Source organism: Crinia signifera, chromosome 7 (genome assembly GCF_055691185.1).
Source record: "Crinia signifera chromosome 7, ASM5569118v1, whole genome shotgun sequence".
In the NCBI taxonomy this organism is placed as follows: Eukaryota; Metazoa; Chordata; class Amphibia; order Anura; family Myobatrachidae; genus Crinia; species Crinia signifera.
In genome coordinates, this window is record NC_139223.1 from 186,643,835 (window position 1) to 186,665,643 (window position 21,809).

The 21,809-nt window shown below is 46.3% G+C and overlaps 1 protein-coding gene across 1 annotated transcript in view; it reads right to left on the reverse strand.

Moving 5' to 3' along the window:
* ITGA4 (integrin subunit alpha 4) overlaps positions 1–21,809 on the reverse strand; it is a 129,192-nt gene that overhangs the window by 43,486 nt on the left and 63,897 nt on the right. Inside the window, exons 10-13 of the mRNA XM_083154694.1 lie at positions 16,525–16,633; positions 8,676–8,770; positions 2,465–2,555; positions 732–777 (exon numbers count right to left, since the gene is read on the reverse strand). Of these exons, the coding sequence (XP_083010820.1) occupies positions 732–777; positions 2,465–2,555; positions 8,676–8,770; positions 16,525–16,633 (341 nt within the window). The remainder of the gene's footprint in view (positions 1–731; positions 778–2,464; positions 2,556–8,675; positions 8,771–16,524; positions 16,634–21,809) is intronic.

The window sequence follows — 21,809 nt, forward strand, 5'->3', positions numbered from 1 at the left end:
GGTGTGTGATTATTAATGTAATAATACAATCAGTGTTCTCACCTCAGCAGCACAGTGTAAGTGACCTCGGTGTGTGATTATTAATGTAATAATACAATCAGTGTTCTCACCTCAGCAGCACAGTGTAAGTGACCGGCGGTGTGTGATTATTAATGTAATAATACAATCAGTGTTCTCACCTCAGCAGCACAGTGTAAGTGACCGGCGGTGTGTGATTATTAATGTAATAATACAATCAGTGTTCTCACCTCAGCAGCACAGTGTAAGTGACCGGCGGTGTGTGATTATTAATGTAATAATACAATCAGTGTTCTCACCTCAGCGGCACAGTGTAAGTGACCGGCGGTGTGTGATTATTAATGTAATAATACAATCAGTGTTCTCACCTCAGCAGCACAGTGTAAGTGACCGGCGGTGTGTGATTATTAATGTAATAATACAATCAGTGTTCTCACCTCAGCGGCACAGTGTAAGTGACCGGCGGTGTGTGATTATTAATGTAATAATACAATCAGTGTTCTCACCTCAGCAGCACAGTGTAAGTGACCGGCGGTGTGTGATTATTAATGTAATAATACAATCAGTGTTCTCATTTCAGCAGCACAGTGTAAGTGACCGGCGGTGTGTCATTATTAATGTAATAATACAATCATTGTTCTCACCTCAGCAGCACAGTGTAAGTGACCGGCGGTGTGTCATTATTAATGTAATAATACAATCATTGTTCTCACCTCAGCAGCACAGTGGAGTCAGACAGAAAAGCACCAACTGCCACATCTGTGAAAGACAAGACACAGGTGATACATTACTGGGGATGAGCCACCTACTGGAGAACATCATTATAATGTAGCACACATGGAAAGCACCTTTATGCCATTGGAAATGCCTCTGCTGTCCATAAACCAGGGCCGGACTGGCCATCTGGCTCTTCTGGCAAATGCCAGAAGGGCCGATGGCCTTGTGGGCTGATTTTGTGCAGCAAGTTCTGATAACTTACATCACCAGCACTGAGGCGAGCCTATTGTCTCCTGATACTGTAATTAGTGTCTCTGCGCGTTGAGTCATTTGCATATGATGTCATGATGCGGCCACACCTGAGCCGCTTCCGCTGGTGCCGCCATCCAGTTTTGAGCAGCCAGCATGGGTGGGGGAGCTGAGGGGGCCGGGGCCATCCTGGCCTGCATGCTGTGCCACAGTGTGAGTAAGTGTCCTGCTCTTTTTTGGCTAGCCCTGATTCCTGCCCTGTCCCTACCCTGCGCACCTCTGACTTATCTCTGCTGCCTGTGGCTGAGACAAGGTAAATTTGCACCCAGCCTTCAGCCAGCAGGAATAATTGCCATGGCCCATAATAATGTGTAATGGGCATAACGGATTGTGTCATAGTCTGTAATGGGCATCACGCTGTGTGCCATACTGTTTTATGGGCATTACGGTGTGTGTCATAATATGTAATGGGCAAAACAGTGTGCGGCAATGTGTAATGGGCATTTTAAAATCTTATTAGTGTGCCGCAGGTTAAAAAGGTTGAATATCACTAGAGGTTCCTTTACTAAATATTATGCAAAATGGGACAGATGGAATACCTCAGCTTTAGGGGAGGGACACAAGGCGTAATACCTGTTACGGGTTCTGATGGACCAAATTACTCATTTGTGTGCTAAAAGAGGTCATAACAGAAAGTGAAAGAGATTTTTGCAGGGACACCGGTCTTTTTTAAAACTTGCTGGATATGGAGAGAGGGAGCTGTGAAGACAGAGATTGGAGGTAGGGGGTGAGGTGGAGCATAGGTTCCGATTCTATGGGTGCTCAAGGGCCCGAGCACCCACGGAAATTGTTGAGCACCCACGGGTCCGAGTCTTGCTGCTGGGACGCCATAATAATTTGCTAATTTGCGGCTGCAGCACCCACATTGCCGGACCCGCCACCTGGGAAACAGTATGCCGGGAAGAGTGTATTCTGTACGCGAAGTACCTGCACTGTGGGAGCATTTATGTACCTGCACTGTGGGGCATTTATGTACCTGCACTGTGGGAGCATTTATGTACCTGCACTGTGGGGGCATTATGTACCTGCACTGAGGGGGCATTATGTACCTGCACTGTGGGGGGCAGGGCATTTATGTACCTGCACTGTGGGGGCATTTATGTATGTGGAACTCTGTTGCCGTAATTTGAATATTGGAGACAACTGTGCTCCGTAATATAAATTGGTATTATTTTGTGGCCACACCCCTTCCCCATGAAGCCACTCCTCTATATTTTTGGCTTGAGCACCCACCAGCAAAAACATAAATCGGCACCTATGAGGTAGAGAGTTTGAGGCTAAAAACGGTCACAGCTCAAAGTGTAAGTACACCGCAGAGGCCGTCATTTAGACGTGCTTTTAATTAGTAACATTACATGAGAGTAATCTGAACTTCTATCTGGATAATTACTGTGCATTTAATACAATTTGTATTACTTACCTTGATATCCGTTTTCGTCAGCATCCAGTCCCCCGGATATCGCCTGCCCAAACATGCTTAACGAGTAGCCGAATTTCTGCCCATTTATTCTCTATAAAATGAATGTCAAGCAGAATAATGTCACTTATGGAAAACTCTGGATTAAATGCAAAGTGAAATGACTAAATACATCTACTACCTATATTGTAGGAACTATATATATATATATATATACAGGGCAGCCGAGAGAGGGGGGGAGCGGGTACAAATTACCCGGGCCCAGGCTTGCTGCGGGGGCCCCACAGGGGCCCTGGTCTGACCCCTCCCTTCCCCCTCCATCCCACCCGGGTAGCAACAGCAGCACACACTTCTATAGCATGTGCTGTGCTGACAGCAGGCTCAGCATGAGTGTCTCGCTGACAGCGTGAGTGGTCATGCTGAGCCTGCTGTCAGCACAGCACATGCTGTAGGTGTGTGCTGCTGCTGAAATTACAGTTTTTAGAGTTTTCTTTCACCCTCCTTTAAACATTTTGGGGGCGTGGCCTAAGTGCGGTAGGTGCCCACACCTCCCACACTTAGGCCACGCCTCAAAATTTTTACCGGGGCCCAGCATTCCTCTCGGCTGCCCTGTATATATATATATATGTACCACAGGAATATGAGGTAAATTATAGGTCAGGTAAGAATATTTAATAAAATAAACGCACTCAGACAGAACCGCAATGTTTGATGGGAATGGCGTCAACATCCCGGCGGACACCAGTATCTCCAATAGCCGCCATAAGCCCAGCACGGGAATAACGACATCAAAGAGGATGCCCGGCCAGAATCCTGAGTGCTGGCATCCCGGACGTAAGTATGCAGGGAAGGTTATTTTCTATATTTCCATACACTAATTTGTATTTGTTTCCATTAGTTATGGTGGGATTTGCTCTAAATTCTACCTTTTGCCAATAGCATTCTCCTTCCATTCTTTATCGCATTTGAATGGTACAGCATTATGCCTATATTCACCATAGCTCATCACTACATATAATGAAAAGGTGAGTCCCTACTGGGAACGCTATAGGAAAGATATATGAGGACCGGCGAGCTTGGAATATTTAGATTTTCATATTCACAAGTCTGCATAACATCTTAGAAACACAGAATTTGACAGCAGATAAGAACCACTTGGCCCATCTCCGAGTCTGCCTTTATCACACGTACATGCACACACTTACACACTAGGGTTTATTTATTGGTCTGGAACCAAGTAACGCACCAGTATATTCTTGTATTTTGAGAGGAATCTAGAGTATTTGCAGGAAACCACCCTAGCATGGGAGAATATACAAACTCCACACATGTGGTTACAATTAAACCCATGCTAGCCAATAAAACATTATATTGGACCAAGGGGGTTATTCTGATTCACTCGGAAAAGCACAATCACTTTCTAATGGACAAAACCCTGTGCACTGCAGCTGGGGCAGATGTAACATGTGCAGAGAGAGAGTTAGATTTTGGTGGGGGGTGCACTTCAAACTGATATCTATATTGCAGTGTAAAAATAAAGCAGACAGTATTTACCCTGCACAGAAACAATAAAACACCCAAATCTAACTCTCTCTGCACACGTTACATCCGCCCCACCTGCAGTGCACATGGTTTTGTCCATTAGAGAGTGATTGTGTCTTTCCGAGTGAATCAGAATAACCCCCCAAGACATCCCACCCTCAGTAACCTGCCTCTTCTTTCACTGACCTTCTCCCTACCTTTTTATCAACCCCAACTTCCTTTTCCCTTGTATCTGGAAAGGAAGTCATGGCCCTCATCCGGGGCCTCCCCCCCACACACACTAAACCCTATGCCCTTCTTCCTCGCTCCTTCTGCCTGTTCCCATCTTCCCCACCTCCTCAATCTGTCCCTCTCTTTAGGCATTGTCCCCTCTGCCGTGTAACATACCCCATCTTTCTCATTCTATTAAAAAAAAACTAATTTGATCCTATCACTTTCTTCAACTAGACTCTCCTCTCTCTCTCCTCCCTTTTGCCTCCAAACTCCTTAAGCATGTTGTCTGCAATGGCTGTACTGCCTTTCTTTCCTCATACTAACTGCTTGTTCCATTTAAGCCTGGCTTTCATCCTATCAGAGGAGGAGGCCTTTGTGCACCCGTCTTTATCCTATCAGAGGAGGAGGCCCGTGTGCACCCTTCATCACCCTATCAGAGGAGGAGGCCCGTGTGCACCCGTCTTCATCCTATCAGAGGAGGAGGCCCGTGTGCACCCTTCATCATCCTATCAGAAGAGGAGGCCTGTGTGTACCCTTCTTCATCCTATCAGAAAAGGAGGCCCGTGTGCTTCCTTCTTCATCCTATCAGAGGAGGAGGCCCGTGTGCTTCCTTCTTCATCCTATCAGAGGAGGAGGCCCGTGTGCTTCCTTCTTCATCCTATCAGAGGAGGAGGCCCGTGTGCACCCTTCTTCATCCTATCACAGGAGGAGGCCCGTGTGCACCCTTCATCATCCTATCAGAGGAGGAGGCCTGTGTGCACCCTTCTTCATCCTATCAGAGGAGGAGGCCTGTGTGCACCCTTCTTCATCCTATCAGAGGAGGAGGCCTTTGTGCACCCTTCTTCATCCTATTAGAGGAGGAGGCCTGTGTGCACCCTTCTTCATCCTATCAGAGGAGGAGGCCCGTGTGCACCCTTCTTCATCCTATCAGAAGAGGAGGCCCGTGTGCACCTTTCTTCATCCTATCAGAGGAGGAGGCCTGTGTATACCCTTCATCATCCTATCAGAGGAGGAGGCCAGTGTGCACCCTTCTTCATCCTAGAGTGCTCAGACCCTACTGCGCATGCGCAGACTTCTGTAAAAATGGCATGCTGGCCATTTATCTGGTGATTTCTGCATCGCTGCTGCTGCCGGTAGCAGTGCAGCACTATAGAGTCTGAGCACTGGAGTCGTCAGACTCTACTTTGCATGTGCAATCTCCAGAAAAAAGGCGCAGCAGGCGGTTTCCCGGAAATTTCCTTAGCACGTCTGCTTCCGTCGTGGGACTACGATGGGTAGGTATTTTAAAACAGTGTGTAACATGCTCAGTGTGTGTGACCCCCTGGGACTCAGGAGCTAGTGTGCACCGCACCCATTATAGATACGCCACAGCATCGTCTCCACCGAAACTGCCCTCACGGAAGTCTGCAATTATCTCCTTGCTCACAAATCAATGGGGCTCTACTAGGAAGACTCTTGGTGTCCAATTAAAGGGAAGCGTTTAGCTTGGTCTTCCACCCCCCCCTTTTTTTTCCTACTGTAGTCTTAAAAGTCTTACAGATTAGACATTTTGGATTACCGACAAGCAGCATCCAGAAGGTGCACACCCGACTAAGTCCAAATACCACATCAAATTCAATGGGCCTCTACTGTCTACTCATTCTCCTTGACCTCTCATGACTCCTAAAACACTAGCCAATCAGCTTCTAGCTTTCATTTTTTTAGGCTGTTTTTGAAACAAGACAGAAGCTGATTGAATAATGGGTACTTGTTTCCTAGCACGGCACCCCTGATTTTGATCGTAGTGCATCTTATGCAATCGCATGCAATATAGCGGCATGCGATGCATGCAATGCGATGCAACGGGATGCGATTTTTAATTGTACAAGCACCCTATTTGGTGCTTACAATGTTAAATGCACCCCCATTGTCAACACCAACCTGAAGCATGGCGAGCGCAGCGAGCCCGCGAGGGGCGGCGGTACACGTCCTCCGACCTTTTCATACCCCCACTATCCACGTCGGCGTGGAGTTGATTTTAGATAGTGTGGTGAGTGCATTGAGCCCCGCGAGGGGACACGGATTACTTTACATGTATTCCGCGTCCGCTCACCACCACGGGCTCGGTGGCTTGCTGTGCTCGCCACACTGTCTAAAATCAACTCCACGCTAACGTGGATAGTGGGGGTATGAAAAGGTCAGAGGATGCGTACTTGCCACGCTTCAGGTTGGCATTGATAGTGGGGGTGTCGTTGATAATGGGGGTGCATTTAACATTGTAAGCACCCATCAGGGTGCTTCTACAATTAAAAATCGCATTGCATCGCATGCCATTTGCTGGCATGCGATGCTATGCCATATTTCATTGTTTAAGCACTCCTGTTAATTTAACTGGAATATCGCATCGCATGCATCGCATACCAATAAATACGGTATGCGATGGGCGCCGTGCTAGGAAACAAGTACCGAATTTATGCTTTGTTTCTATCCACTTATTTATCTCTAAGCTTTGATATATACCTCACCAAATAGCATCATAAATGATCCATTTTATATCATAAATACGTGCTACCCAAAACACTGCACCTTTTCTCCTTTAGTAACTTATGCTTGGGTGATGGGGCAAAGAATTCTGAAAATGAGTTAGCATTACTTATTCTATCTCCTGCAGCATCGCGGAGACAAATAAACAAGGCATCCCATAGGGACAATATGCAAATAAGCTGCGCAATCCTGGACAGCAGACGTCTGAAACCGGTCATTTACATAGCAACTATTTTATTTGCCATAGGACTTTTATCCTGAATGATACAGGTTTGGTGGCCAATTCACAGGCTGGCTGTGGCTGCACAGAGGGCTTGCACTGCGGACCGTGCGCATGTGCTTTCCTCAAAGAATTGACAGGGCTGCACGTAGAGAGCTGAATTGGCCCCTTGGTCTTTACTGTAACATGTCATTAATTAGTGAGAGATAAATGTGTTTATCTTCCGCATTCTAGCACCCGTAGACTCAGGGTTACCTTCGTTACGCATCGATTGTCCAGCCAGATACTTTTAGCAAAAAACATATACGATATACATATACATCGAATCAATAATGCAAAAAAAAGTCAAATGCAAGGGCACAGTGAATACTGCCACTGGCATTTCATGTACTTCAGTCGCTAATCTGGGTAAAAACTAGTTATAAGACAGTGTTTTCAGCGGCCTGCACAATGCCTCCTGCCATTATTATTATTATCCCCAAGGGTTCCGCAGCGCCCAGTTACAGAGTACACATAATCAAACTGGAAAACAGTAACTTACAGTTAAAGACAATACAGGACAAATACAGGGTAAATGACAGCCAATTGCTGCAACATAGAATCATAGAATTTGACGGCAGATAAGAACCATTTGGCCCATCTAGTCTGCCCCTTTTTTTACCCTTCAGGTAATCTCAACGCTTTTTAATCCTTATTTCTTTGGAAGGATATTCATATGCCTATCCCAAGCATGTTTAAATTGTTCTACTGTCTTAGCCTCTACCACCTCTGATGGGAGGCTATTCCACTTATCCACTACCCTTTCTGTGAAGTAATTTCTAAGATTTCCCCTGAACCTCCCTCCAGCATCAGTGCATGTCCTCGTGTTCTATTACTTCTTTTCCTTTGAAGAAAATTTCCCTCCTGTACTATGTTAAAACCCTTGATATATTTGAAGATTTCTATCATGTCCCCCCTTTCCGTTCTATGCTCAAGGTGGCAGGAAACAGAGTGCTTTGGTGCAGTCGAAGACTGCTGAAGTAAGGAAGGTTAAGCACATGACGTAAGAGGTCCCTGCTTGTGAGAGCTTACATTCTAAAGAGGGGGCGGGGTAAGATTAGTAAGTTTATTATTACGCTTAAACTGCAACTTTATACCAATTCCTTTATGACAAAAGCACTAATCCATTGAGCCTAGTACCCTTTAAGCATTTTTGTATGATGCTATAATGCAAATAAGACTCGAAGGGCGAAATTCAATCCATGCTGATATTTCCGCCTATTCAATGCTGCCGTTTCCGACAGCATTTAAGGCGGATTACGACAAAACAAATCCGACTTTAAAACAAGTCGGATCTGTTTTGTTGGAAATGGCCACAGATTGTCAAATTCATGTCTGTTTTTTGACAATTTGCATATGTTTTTTTTGCCAGCGCGCCCGACACTCGATGGCCGGAACATTGAATTCCGGCTTTCGAGTTACCGTCGAGCCAAGCAAAAATGGCCCAGGATCCCAACTGTTGGGATGTTCCGACAGTCGGAATCCCAAATTGAAGACCCCCAAAATTCCCCCCCCAAATTACTTAAATTGCTACCCATCAAGAAGAGTCTATAAAGTGATTCAAATATATATATTTATTGTCTTAATACATAGCCAATGGGAGCAAGGTGTTTATGTGTATGTGAGCATAACACTTTCACCTGCAAAAATAAAATATGAAAGAGATAAATACTGAACCTGAGTAAATGTAGGTGTAATTCCTTTTTCTCGCCCGTTATAAATATATATAGCTCCTTGCAGATTTTCTTCTTGTGGAGCCCCAATAGCCACATCTGTGCAAAAGAATAAAAAAAATGAAATATCATTTCACTATTTCAGTTTCAATCACAACATTGTTGCAACATCCTGGTTGGTTTAAAATGTGGCATCCAAAATTCACTGCAGAACATTAATGGGAACATTTTACATGCTGCCAAATACTGTAGTTTAAGGAGGAAAAAACAGCCATGCACATTAAAGGCATGCAATATTTTGCTAAGCCACAAGATGGCAGTGTTTCTCATCAGCCATTTAATTAAATGTACTATATTTGTATCCTCTCTTCGTAAATATTATTTATTGTGAATATATAATGATGGTTATAATTAAGGCATTAGTACTGAATGGTGCATCTGACTTAATTATTTAAGACTTGAAAAAATCTACTTATCTGTGTATCTATGTATGATTAACACAATAAATAGAAGTAAAAAACAAAAAACAGTTTTAAAACCTTAATTAGAGTCTGCCACTGTTTGATATGCGGCTACACAAATGGTAGTTATAATGCTAACACAACCCAATTATATTTTTTAAAAACCACCATAAATAGCGTATTATTTAGTGATATTTCTAATTAATTGTCTTTAAGTTTATTTATAGATTTAATGATGAAAGGCCCTAGAGGTGAAAGAAGGCAGTTGTGTATCAATGGCCCTGCAGCCCAAGCGGTGGCCTGGGGAAGCCGGAGCTTTGGGGGCGCATGGTCCCTACGTGTCCCAGCAGCGATGGGTGGGGGTGAAACCCTGCAGCTATGTGTCCCCACAGCGAAGGGCGGGCACCCAGCAGTTACATGTCCCCGCAGCGACGGGCGGGGGGGCGGCACCCAGCTGCAGCTTCCCATCCAGGACCAGGAAGCTGGGTAAGTACCTTTCACACCGGCCTGTATCCCGGGCTGGTCACAGGTGCAACCCCGCTAGCTAGCGAGGTTGAAATCCTGGGGCATTGGTCCTGGGATTTTGGCCTGGGAACCTTTCACACCGGGCCAACCCAGGAATTCCAGCTGGTGTAAAAGGGGTATAATTATACTAAGCTCACATTTTTGTCCACAATTATGTTAAGCACCTCAATTTTCCTTACATTGCAGTTATAATTATTCTAATTAGCAGAGTGTGCATCTGCATTTTCTTTTCTTTTATATAAAAAAATAGAACAAATAAAAAGAGGTAAAGTCATGCAAATATTAGACATTGCGCTAATGTCAAACTACTATTATTATCACTTAACAACCTAAGAGATCGTACTGTAAAGCACAACAGAACTGTCCGCTACTTCGCTTTCCCATTGTCTATTCAATACAGTATTATATTTTATTTGTTTTATACCTTCTAAAATTGTGGTCTGTATCTGTTGGATCTGAACATAAAAATGATCCCTTTTTTGCGAACCTCTAACCTTTGCTGTGTTAATCTGGAAATACAGAGAGGTAGATGTATGAAGCAGTGATAAGGGAGGAGAAGTGAGCCAGAGATGTGGGTCATGACAACCAATCAGCTGCTCTGTATAATGTTATATTATGTAAATGATAGATGTTACTTCAGTGCTGATTGGTTGCCATGGGCCACTTCTACTCTGGCTCACTTTTCCTCCCTTATCACTGCTTCATACATCTTCTACCCCGGCGTTGGACATTGGATAGTAGAGATCAGCAACTGACTGAGAGCAGCTGACTCCAATCAACAGATATAAAGAAAAATAATGGTATTTATCGGCCAAGCTGAAATCCCTATGAAAGTGGCCAAACCAGAAAGGAGAACTTTCCAATCCACATAGCATGCTGTGTTGTAAAGCCAAGTGGAACCGTAAGCAGAAAATGATCATTCTGTACTTTACACAGGTTTAAGAACGAACAGTTAAGACATCACGGGTTCTGTGCTAGGTTCATTGTTGATGCATTATAAATTCAATGACAGGAGGGACGGCGTAAAAGTGACATATAAATTGCATTGCGCAGTGTGCATAGGTGGTGACTGAATTGGTTTGGAATCCAGCAAAGTTGTTCAGAAACACTCAGAATGTGTGGCCGCTGCTCCCCATGTCTACCCGAATTCATTATTTCATTTCTCTCTAATGCTACAGATCAGATAAGCGACGCTGGCATTGTTAGCGGTTATTTTGAGGATTGCTCACAGCAAACTCAAGGCACTCAAAGGGTTAAGATTCCTGTCTTCCTTTGACTTGATACAAACGATAATGTGGCGCTAACCCCAGGGCCGGTGTAAGGCTTCTCAGCACCCTAGGCAAATCTTCAACCTACTGCCCCCCCCCCCCACCCACCCATACTGCCACCCCCCCATACTGCCACCAATAACCATATTCCAACATCAATATATACTTGCCTAACATTCTGGAATGGCAGGGAGCCTCCCAAAATTGAGTGGTCCTCCCAGCCCCTCAGGTAGGTGGGAAAGACCCCTGCTTTCTCTGGAGGCCCCCAGAACCCTCCCCTTTGCCACCCACAACAGAGTACAGGAAGAGAGGGCAGCAAAATAGGGAAGTATGCCTCAAGAGGAAGTATGGAGGTGAGGTCGTAGAGGTCCCACAGCATTAAGTACAACAAGGATCCTCACAGACATCCTTGATTTTTTGATAGGCAGACTTGGTGGCACCCCCTAGATCCCGGCGCCCTAGGCAGCTGCCTAAAGCTGCCTAGTGGTAGAGCCGGCCCTGGCTAACCCCACCGGCTTTTGTGTCGACTTTTCCCACTGTTTGCTTGGCTCCGTGTACATGATGACACTTTTAGGAATCTGTTTTAGGGACATGTTGAGTTCCAATGTGACACTGTAGAAGTGACAAACTGGCTTTTAAATCTGTTAGATTGATTGGTCTTTTATCTTTAAAAAAATAACAGCTACAAACTGTAGAACAGTGGTTGCCAAACAGGATGCACACTGTGATGCCGCATATCACCTCTAGGGGGCGCCATGGGCTGTGGTCAAGGACCAAATCACAACACCCATAGAGGGAGAATAAAATAGCGTGCCGAGCGTAGCGAGGCACCGGGCCCGCTGCGTGGTGAGCGCAGCGAGCCTGCAAGGGGGGGCGATCCATGTCCCCCCCTTGTCGGGATTTCGGCGGTCGGGATTCCAGTGTCGGGATTCCGACCGCCGGGATCCCAACCGTCGGCAAATCGTATCGGATCCAGGCAAAACCAGTGCTGGTGGCACCAATCATACAATACATGGACGATTAAAATCGCAACACTGTCTACGACCCCCACCACCAAAACATAACAGGACGTAAAGACAATTAATCACAATTTACAACATTTATTCATTTTTGCCAAATTTTTCAATATGAAACTGTTGGCCTCAGGGTTCTGTGATAAACAATGCTGGTACTCTAGGGTGCTGTGACTTAAGTAAAAATTTGGGATTCACTGACCCAGAACATAAAAAAAAGATACATATTAACATACAAAGGTCACGTATCCAGGTTAAGAACTATATATCCTGCACATACATAAAGGGCATCTGTATAATTTGTCTTATGTGCCCTAGTTCTGCAGTTTCAAAAATTGTGGTGACTTTCACCACAGAGTTTCAGAGATTTAAAGTAACCACTAGAGCTGCACATTCTGACAGCGAGTACTGTACCTTCATCAGGGCTATTTTTCAGTAGGCTCCAGCAGGAACTGAGGCCCTTATTCTGGTTCACTCTTTCTGACAAAATATTTCTTAGATGGACAAAACCATGTGCACTGCAGGTGAGGCAGGTGTAAAACACCACCCAAATCTAATTATCTCTGCACAAGTAACACCTGCCTCACCTGCAGTGCACATGGTTTTGTCCATCTAAGAAATATTTTGTCAGAAAGAGTGAACTAGAATAAGGGCCTCAGTTCCTGCTGGAGCCTGCTGAAAAATAGCCCTGACCTTAATTATTAGCAAGTGTATTGGAAAAGGGGGAGATGTTACAAGCACAGTATCCTCAAACAGCCATCACATTATTCTAGATATAAACCTGCAGACCACACCAATGGTGCACATCTGCCCCACCTGCAGTGCACATGGTTTTGCCCATTTTGAGAACAAATTTGTACTGCGATCAGATCTGAATAAAGGTCCATACACACTGGGCAACTATGCTGTCATCGCTGGGGGGGGGTGAAGCTACTCAGTGCATACCAGGGCCGAAAGTAGGGTTTCCGGCGCCCGGGGCAAGGCAGTCTTTTGGTGCCCCCCCCCTCTAGTGATGCTGCTGTGCGCCGGAGTCGCGCCGAAATTTTCGGGGGGGTGTGTGGCCTAATTTGGGGGCGTGGCCTATAATCGCTGCTCTCCCGCGAGGCCACACCCCCATTTTGCCGCTATACAATGACAATGCTGGCAATACGGGCACAATGCTGGCAATACGGGCACAATGCTGGCAATGCAATGACAATGCTGGCAATACGGGCACAATGCTGGCAATACAGGGACAATGCTGCCAATACAGGGACAATGCTGCCAATACAAGGACAATGCTGCCAATACGGGGACAATGCTGCCAATACGGGCACAATGCTGGCAATACGGGCACAATGCTGGCAATACGGGCACAATGCTGGCAATGCAATGACAATGCTGGCAATACGGGCACAATGCTGGCAATACAGGGACAATGCTGCCAATACAGGGACAATGCTGCCAATACGGGGACAATGCTGCCAATACGGGGACAATGCTGCCAATACGGGCACAATGCTGGCAATACGGGCACAATGCTGGCAATACGGGGACAATGCTGGCAATACAATGACAATGCTGGCAATACGGGGACAATGCTGGCAATACGGGCACAATGCTGGCAATACGGGCACAATGCTGGCAATACGGGGACAATGCTGCCAATACAGGGACAATGCTGCCAATACAGGGACAATGAAGACACATTCTGCTCACCTGGACTCTCTCCAGGGACAGCCCTTGCTCGACAGCCCCTGCTCAGGTGTGGGGTGCGGCGTCAGGCAGCTCCTTCACTTAGCGGGTGGGAGGGCAGGCAGGCAGCTCCTTCACTTAGCGGGTGGGAGGGCGGGCAGCTCCTTCACTTAGCGGGTGGGAGGGCGGGCAGCTCCTTCACTTAGCGGGTGGGAGGACGGGCAGGAGGGTGGCCGGGAAGCTCCTTCACTCGGCGGGCGGGCGGGCTTGGCGCGCGCGGCGTCTCCACATGATCACGCTGGCCGCGTCGTCAGCCCCCGCCCCCGTGAGGCGCCGCGATAGGACGCTCGCTCGTCAGGGGAAGGAGACGTCATGTCTCACTTCCCCTGGCATATTTACACAAATACTGTGAGGTCCGGAGCGGTCCGCCAGTTGCCGGTCCCTGCGCTACAGCGTCCCCGGACCTCACAGCGCCCCTCACCTCCAGCGCCCGGTGCGCGTGACCCCCCAGCCCCCCCCTAGTTACGGCCCTGTGCATACACACTGAGCGGCTTTCCCCCTTCCCGGCACCGTCAGTGGGGGAGGATGGCTTTGCATAGCTGGTCTACGGCATGATTGTCGACAGTCATAGATCAACACCATTAGGTCGACATGGGAAAGGTTGACGTGGGTCTAGGTCGACATAGGAAAAGGTTGACATTGTTCTAGGTCGACACGTCATTAGTTCGATAGGTCATTAGTTTGACAATGTCTAGGTTGACAGTCAAAAGGTCAACATGGGGTTTTTCACTGTTTTTTTAGCCAACATGTGCCGACAGGCGGTATTTCATACCCTACCATCCACTAGGTCCTGGTGGGAGAATAAAATAGTGTGCCGAGCGCAGCGAGCGATGCGATGAGATGCAGTGCACTTGAAACTGTGTCCATGTCGACTGTGTTGACATTCAGGTAAAAAAAAAGTGAAAAACCCTATGTAGACTTTTTGACTGTTGACATAGACATTGTCGAACTAATGACCTGTCGAACTAACGACCTTTCGACCTAGAACCATGTTGACCAAGCCGGAAGTGTTTGAGTAAAGCATTACTGTTTTTTCCTACTGCCCATCGACCAGTCTGTATCCCAGTCATTTTAACATTTGGCAGCAATTAATATGAGAGGAAATAATTAATTAAACAGCGCTAGTTAGTCTGTAAGATCCTACACATGGTATACGTTATAGAATTGTACTAAAATCACATTCATTCCAGAAATCTAGATAAATTAGCAGATGTGAGGAAATGGAAGTTAGTTAATTATATACTGTATACACTAGCTGAGGTCCCCGGTGTTGCTTGGGTATCAGTAACAAAGTAGTGGAAGCCTCAAAGCAACACACATTTGCTCAGATGGTAAAGACTCTTCGCTGTTATGGGATTTGCGTCTGGATTTGCGATACATTCGCAATTCACTCACAGTTTTGCAGGGGTTGGGGGTTTTGTTTCTGTCTGGACGGCTATCGCAATCATCTGCAACTTCTCTAATTAGGCTCAATGTCAGGGTAAGGCCAGCATTGTGTGGTGGCATCTGATGTGACCACGCCTGTGGTTAATGCTCTAGACCACAGGTTCTCAAAGTCAGCCCTCAGGACCCCACACAGTGCATGTTTTGCATACATTTTGGGTGAAAAAGATGAACATGTTAAAACCACGTAGGATTTCTGTTCAGGGCTTTCTGTTAAAGTAAAGTAACAAAACAGAGAATAAAATGGAAACTGTCTGCGTAAGACAACAAAAATAACCAAAAAAAATAATGATGAGAAACCCACAAAACGCCTCGCCCTTCTCATGGTAAACTACCACAACCTGAAGCAATTCTGCTAAGGTTTCACTACTGCAAGATAACCACATGCATAGATTCTGTAGGATTGTATTCTAGTCTGTACCATGGGCTCCGCTGGCTGTTTTGTTGCCTTGCTACAAGGAGGAACAAACAGGTTTGGTTATTCTTTGCTACCCCTGAGTCTCGGGTAATGGGACTCTGAGGCTCACCCATGGTCCATGAGAACAGGGATTAAGCTTCAGTACTGGAGCACAGAATAGGGGCATCTCATTATAACTATAGAGTTATGCCTACTAGGGAACATTAAGTGATACCCAGTGGCGTAACTAGGTTTTGGGCGCCCCCCCGCCGTTAAAGGGTGGTTTTGGGTGCCTGCCCCGCCGCACCAATCCCCGCCCCGCCGCCCATGCAAACCCCCCCCCCCATCCCCCGCAGTCTTACCTACGTTCAGTACGCGCTGGTCCCGGCTCCCTTCTTCTGCTATGAGAACCACCACAAAATTTCCGCCCCCGTACAGCAGACAGTTTCAGAGAACTGTCTGCTAAATGGGGGCGGACATTTTGTAGTGGTCCTCATAGCAGAAGAAGGGAGCCGGGACCAGCGCGTACTGAAGACAGGTAAAGACTGCGGGGGATGGCGGCAGGGTGTAACTATAGCACTGCAGCCCCTGGCGCCCGCACATGCACAGCGCTCCCCCCCCCCCCGCGCGGTCGCGGGGGCTGCGGTGCTATAGTTACGCCACTGGTAATACCTATGCCAATCAGGGCCGCTGACAGGGGGGGTGGTAAAGGTACAGCCGTCCCGGGCCCCGGCCACTGGAAGGTCCGAGGCAGCTCATTTTGCCCACAGCAAGCCTCCGCTGTGTGCTGCCTGCGCTGCGTTCGGTCCTCAGCAGGTCCCAAAGCACATATGTATAAAGACCTCACTTGGCACTCAGCTTTATACCTTTGAAAAAGCTGTCCTATAGACATTGAAACACATCAGGAGCTGCAGGCCAGCCACTTTGCCATTGGCATCTTTACACAGCACTATGGGTGGGATGTTCTAACTTGCTTTAGTAACACCAATAATCAATATGAAGACAACAATACCTTCAAACCCGTCGTTATCCAGGTCTCCTAGATTGGTGATCACTTCTCCAAACCTCGCGGCATAAAGGTCGCTTCCAGAAAGTTCATATTCAAGTTCTGTCATAAGCCCCTAAAAATAAAACAATGTGGAAGTTATATATTTTTTTAGGCTATTTGCTTTATATGCCAATTTAGGATGTTACAGTAAGATTGTTTATTTTTAAACAATCTATTCTTTTATGGGGCTGATTCAGGTTAATTCGCAAAGGTTTGCTAACGGACAAATCATGCTGCAGTGCAGGTGGGGCAGAAGTAACATGTGCAGAGAGAGTAAGATTTGGGTGGGGTGAGTACTTCAAACAGAAATCTAAATTGCAGTGTAAGAATAAAGCAGCCAGTATTTACCCTGCACAGAAACAAAATAACTCCACCAAACCTAAAGGGCCCCCCACACAGGGGGGCGATATGAAGCCACTTTCTGAGCGATTTTACATATTTTAAATGAATCGCTCAGAAAATGGCAGAGAATTGCTGTGTGTGTAGCACACACAGCATTTCAAAAGCGCGTCCCCGCAGCCCTGCGATTAATAACAGCCCCGCTGGTTAATTCAGAGCACTCACTCAGAACATCGCCAGAATAGCAGGCTCACAGCGCATTCTGAGCGAGTGCTCTGAATCCCGCCTGCATGAGAAGCTGCAGGCTCCATCCGTGGCCAACCTCCGCTTCTCCCTCTCCAGGGTCCCGGCTGCCTCCTAGCTCTGCCCTTCGCCATCATGGAGATGATGAGTGGCGTTTCCTGCTTTAACTGCTGGAGATGGGCAGCCCCTGCCGCCCGGAAGCCCCGTTGAAGCCACTGGAAGCCCTGCTGAAGACAGACAGATGCCTCCTGGACCTGCTGCGACCAATCTCTGCAGTTGGATGGAAGCTGAGAGGACGCGACGCTGGAAGACTCCGGAGTTGGTTGGTAAGTATTTTTTTGTTTACACTGTGCCACCAACAGTTGAGGGGAGAGGGGGATGCCACACTATGGGCCTTATTTTGGTTCACTCTTTCTGACAAAATCCTTCTTAGATGGACAAAACCATGTGCACTGCAGGGGGGCAGATGTAACATGTGCAGAGAGAATTAGATTTGGGTGAGTTGTTTTGTTTCTGTGCAGGGTAAATACTGACTGCTTTATTTCTACACTGCAATATAGATCTCACTTTGAAGAAAAACCCCGCCCAAATCTAACTCTCTCTGCACAAGTAACATCTGCCCCACCTGCAGTTAGAGTGAACCAAAATAACCCCCTATACCACCAACAATTAAACTTTTTATGGGGGAACACTACCACCAATTATTAAATGTTTGGGGGGGGGGGGGTGGGGGTGTCACTGTTGCATATAAGTCAGCATATGGGAAAAGAGCCATGCAGGCAATAAAGGTGTAATTACAGATGACTTGCATATGTATATGATAGAGACTGCACAATATGAATGTGAACAGATATATACTGCATCATCCTCTAAATGCAAGTACAGTTGCAGATCAATAGTTGGTCAGTTTTTTTAGCCGCATAACAAAGAGATTAAAGAATTTTACATTATAAATTGAAATGAAGCACAAAGTTTTTCTTAGTAGTTCTTATTTTTGTGATGAAGTGCAGTTTTTTACGTCACTTTTTCTGTGACAGTTGTGACACATTTGAAATCTCTCGTGCTGAATCTCCCGTTATGAATCTCTGACACAAATCTCTGCGTATGTAGGGCCCTTAACTCTCTCTGCCCATGTTACATCTGCCCCACCAGCCGGGCATCTCACGTTAGACGTATGGGGACATCCTGACACATCTGACCCCAATTACCCATTTAAAGACAGACAGTTAAAGCTTCATTTTTCCTAACATGCCCATTTTTAATTGATGGGCAAGTCATAGGAATTCCAGTCACACCAGTCATTCCATCCACAAGCTAGTTCTTTTGAATACAATAATAAAACTTTAATCTTTTCACATGGTGTGACAAAGTTACGGTGCCTAGGAATACACGTCACTGTCATTCAATGCTGTTTCCCCCATCTATAAAATGCAGGGTTTATAAGGGGGCATTCCTCCCATAGGGCCTTATTCTAGTTCACTCTTTCTGACAAAATCCTTCTTAGATGGACAAAACCATGTGCACTGCAGGTGGGGCAGATGTTACTTGTGCATAGAGAATTAGATTTGGGTGGGGTTTTACCTCAAAGTGAGATCTATATTGCAGTGTAAAAATAAAGCAGCCAGTATTTACCCTGCACAGAAACAAAATAACTCACCCAAATCCAATTCTCTCTGCACACGTTACATCTGCCCCACCTGCAGTGCACTTGGTTTTGTCCATCTAAGAAGGATTTTGTCAGAAAGAGTGAACCAAAATAACCCCCATAGTAACAGTGCCATTATCCCACAAAGCTCTCATAGTTGCCCCCTTCAGGCTGTTGTCATTACTGCAGCCAGCTATCGCATGTATGCTGCTCTGCTCCTCTATATGAATAGAACATAAAAATGCTCTGTATCCAAAACACTGTAACCAATGGCAACACTAGTCAACACGCAGATCGGTGAGAACAAACAACAGTAATTTTCCCCCCTATGAGGTATGAAGAAATCACTGGTCCGCCCTGTACATACGCAAAGGATGATTCTATAGATCCAGGACATCTCGTGAGCAGATTTCGTGTGTAACAAAACCGCTATCTGGAGATGTCGTTTGTTATCTGTACAAGCAGATTCATGTCATCTGATAACACTGCTGATGTAACATCGTTATCTCAGATATATATATACATATCAAATGAAGCTACTTCTCCTTCATAAAACTATATGCTGTTTTCTACTTGAACGGTCTGCAAAATTGCTTTAACATTAAAGTGAACATCCTATTTATACCACGGCTGGGCTGACAATATTTAGAATTGCCCAACTGAATCAGGAATTTAAGGTTACTAGAAACTGCTGTATAATCTGCACACAGTACTCTGTAGAGAAGGAGGTACTGTAGCTATCAATAAATCTAAGAACAAATAGTGATCAGCACACTCATTGCATGTGACACACTTCGAAGCGGAGGCCGATGCCAAGGGGGTGGGAGGGGGGGGGGGATGCTGCAAAGTGATTTTGCCCTTCGGCTCTACAAGAGGTTTCTGTCCTCCCTGAGCTCACCTTAGGACACCTGCGTTATGGTTTGACAAGTGTACCGCCCCAGTCAAACTCCGCACCTGATGATAACAGCCTTTCACTGGCAGATGGCAGAGGTGCAGCCGACCATGAATACCGGCAGAAAACCTCAGTCATTTCTGAGCAGGGAAAACTGGCACAACCGCGTAGGGCCGCTAAAAGGTATGCTGGGCCCCGGTAAAGTTTGGGGTTTGGCCTAATCGCGGGAGGCCTGGCCACCTACCACAATTAGGCCATGCCCAAAAGGGGGGGGGGGTGGTTAAAAAAAACGGTCTAAAATCGAGGGGGGATTGTTGGAACTGCGCCCCCCCAGCAGCAGCAGCACACACCTACAGCATGTGCTCAACATGAGCTCTCACGCTGTCAATGAGACGCTCATGCTGATTCTGCTGCCTGGGAGGGACAGAGGGGGGGGGGGGGGGGGTTGGACCAGGTCCCTGAGGGCCAAATTATCTCTAGAAAAAAAAGTGGCCACATACATATTTAAAAAAATCTGCCAGAGAACTAGTGAACGACACTACATAATGGCAAAAAAGAAAGAAGACGATAGCAGATAATGAAATGAATAGGCGTTCGGCTACCTGACCCTAAAAGCACAATTGTGCTCATTCATTTTAATTTCACAAGTTTAAAAAGATGACAAAGCAAATGTGATGGGGAAGCACGAGAAAGTGCAACGTGAAAATAGTCCCTGGCTCAGCTGCAGCCATGTGCGAAGCAGGCAGATAGAGCAGGCGTGCACAGGTGCCGACATACAGGTTCTCACAGAAAGTACTACAGCCTCGTACCACTGTATTCACCCTGCATCAATGATCAAGGGGCGGAAAGAAAAGAAGTAACAGAAAACCACTTGTATAACAGCTGAACCTCACAGATTGCTCCACACCCATCCCTATACAGCTGAGACATTACAGACTGCTCCGTTTCACACAAGCTTTTGTAATGTGTTTACCATAACATCAGGCTGCATTCTGGACTGGGACACTCACTTAGATACTGTGAGACCATACATCCCCTAGTAACATGCAGCAGCATAGTAATAAACTATATACACAAGGGTGTGGTGTTCTAGATGGACACAGTAGCAGATATATCTATAGAAAGATAGATAGATAGATAGATAGATAGATAGATAGATAGATAGATAGATCTATCTATCTATCTAACACAGGGTTGCCGACTTTCTTTTTCTCCTCTCCGGGAGAAGCCCGGAGAGGAGAGAGTCAGTAGCCACCCAGGGGGCGGGGCTTAAGCGTGACATCACTAAGCCCCGCCCCCATGCTGTTAAACCATCAAATTCAGTGATCTCCGTGGAGGGGGCGGGGCTAAAATGACGCGATTGTGTCATTTTAGCTCCGCCCCCTCCTCTGAGACCCGAGGATTGCGGCATTTTAATGCCGCGCTCCGGGGGACAGGGGGGGGTCCCCCCTGAATCCGGGAGGGTTGCCCACCCTTCCGGGGGGCCGGGAGGGAGCCCCGATTTTCGGGAGACTCCCGGAAATTTCGGGAGGGTCGGCAACCCTGATCTAACACCTCAGAGCTCACCTAAAGACATATGTACATGTAGGAGTAAAAAAGGAGTGGCACTATTATCTCTGCATAGTAAAATCTTGCCATATGAATGCACGCTTATAGAGAGACTACACAGCACACTAGAGCAGAACCTCTGCGTATTAGGAGTAGCTGCTCCTGTCACTGTAACTCCTTGTGTTGTCTGGAATATTAGCAGCTAGGTTGCACATTCATTCCTTGATCCACCCTGAAGAAGTCTGTGCAAGATGAAACGCAACGCATCCATAACCATTGGCATTTTGTTTTCGATAGGAGGGTTTAATTACAGGCTCCAAATAAAAAAAATATATATAATATATATTTATTTCCCAGCTGCAGAGTACAAATTAACAAACGAGGTACCAGTACCGAAGAAGTCTACGGTTGGATATATACCATCTCGTCACTCTGAAAAGTTGATTTATGAATAGAATTCCTCAATATCTAAAATGATATCTAGGCACCCCTGATTACAACAACCTATCTCCCACAAAAAGTTGACAAAACCCAGCGATTTAAACGTCACCTCATTGACAGATGCATGAACCTATCAGAGAG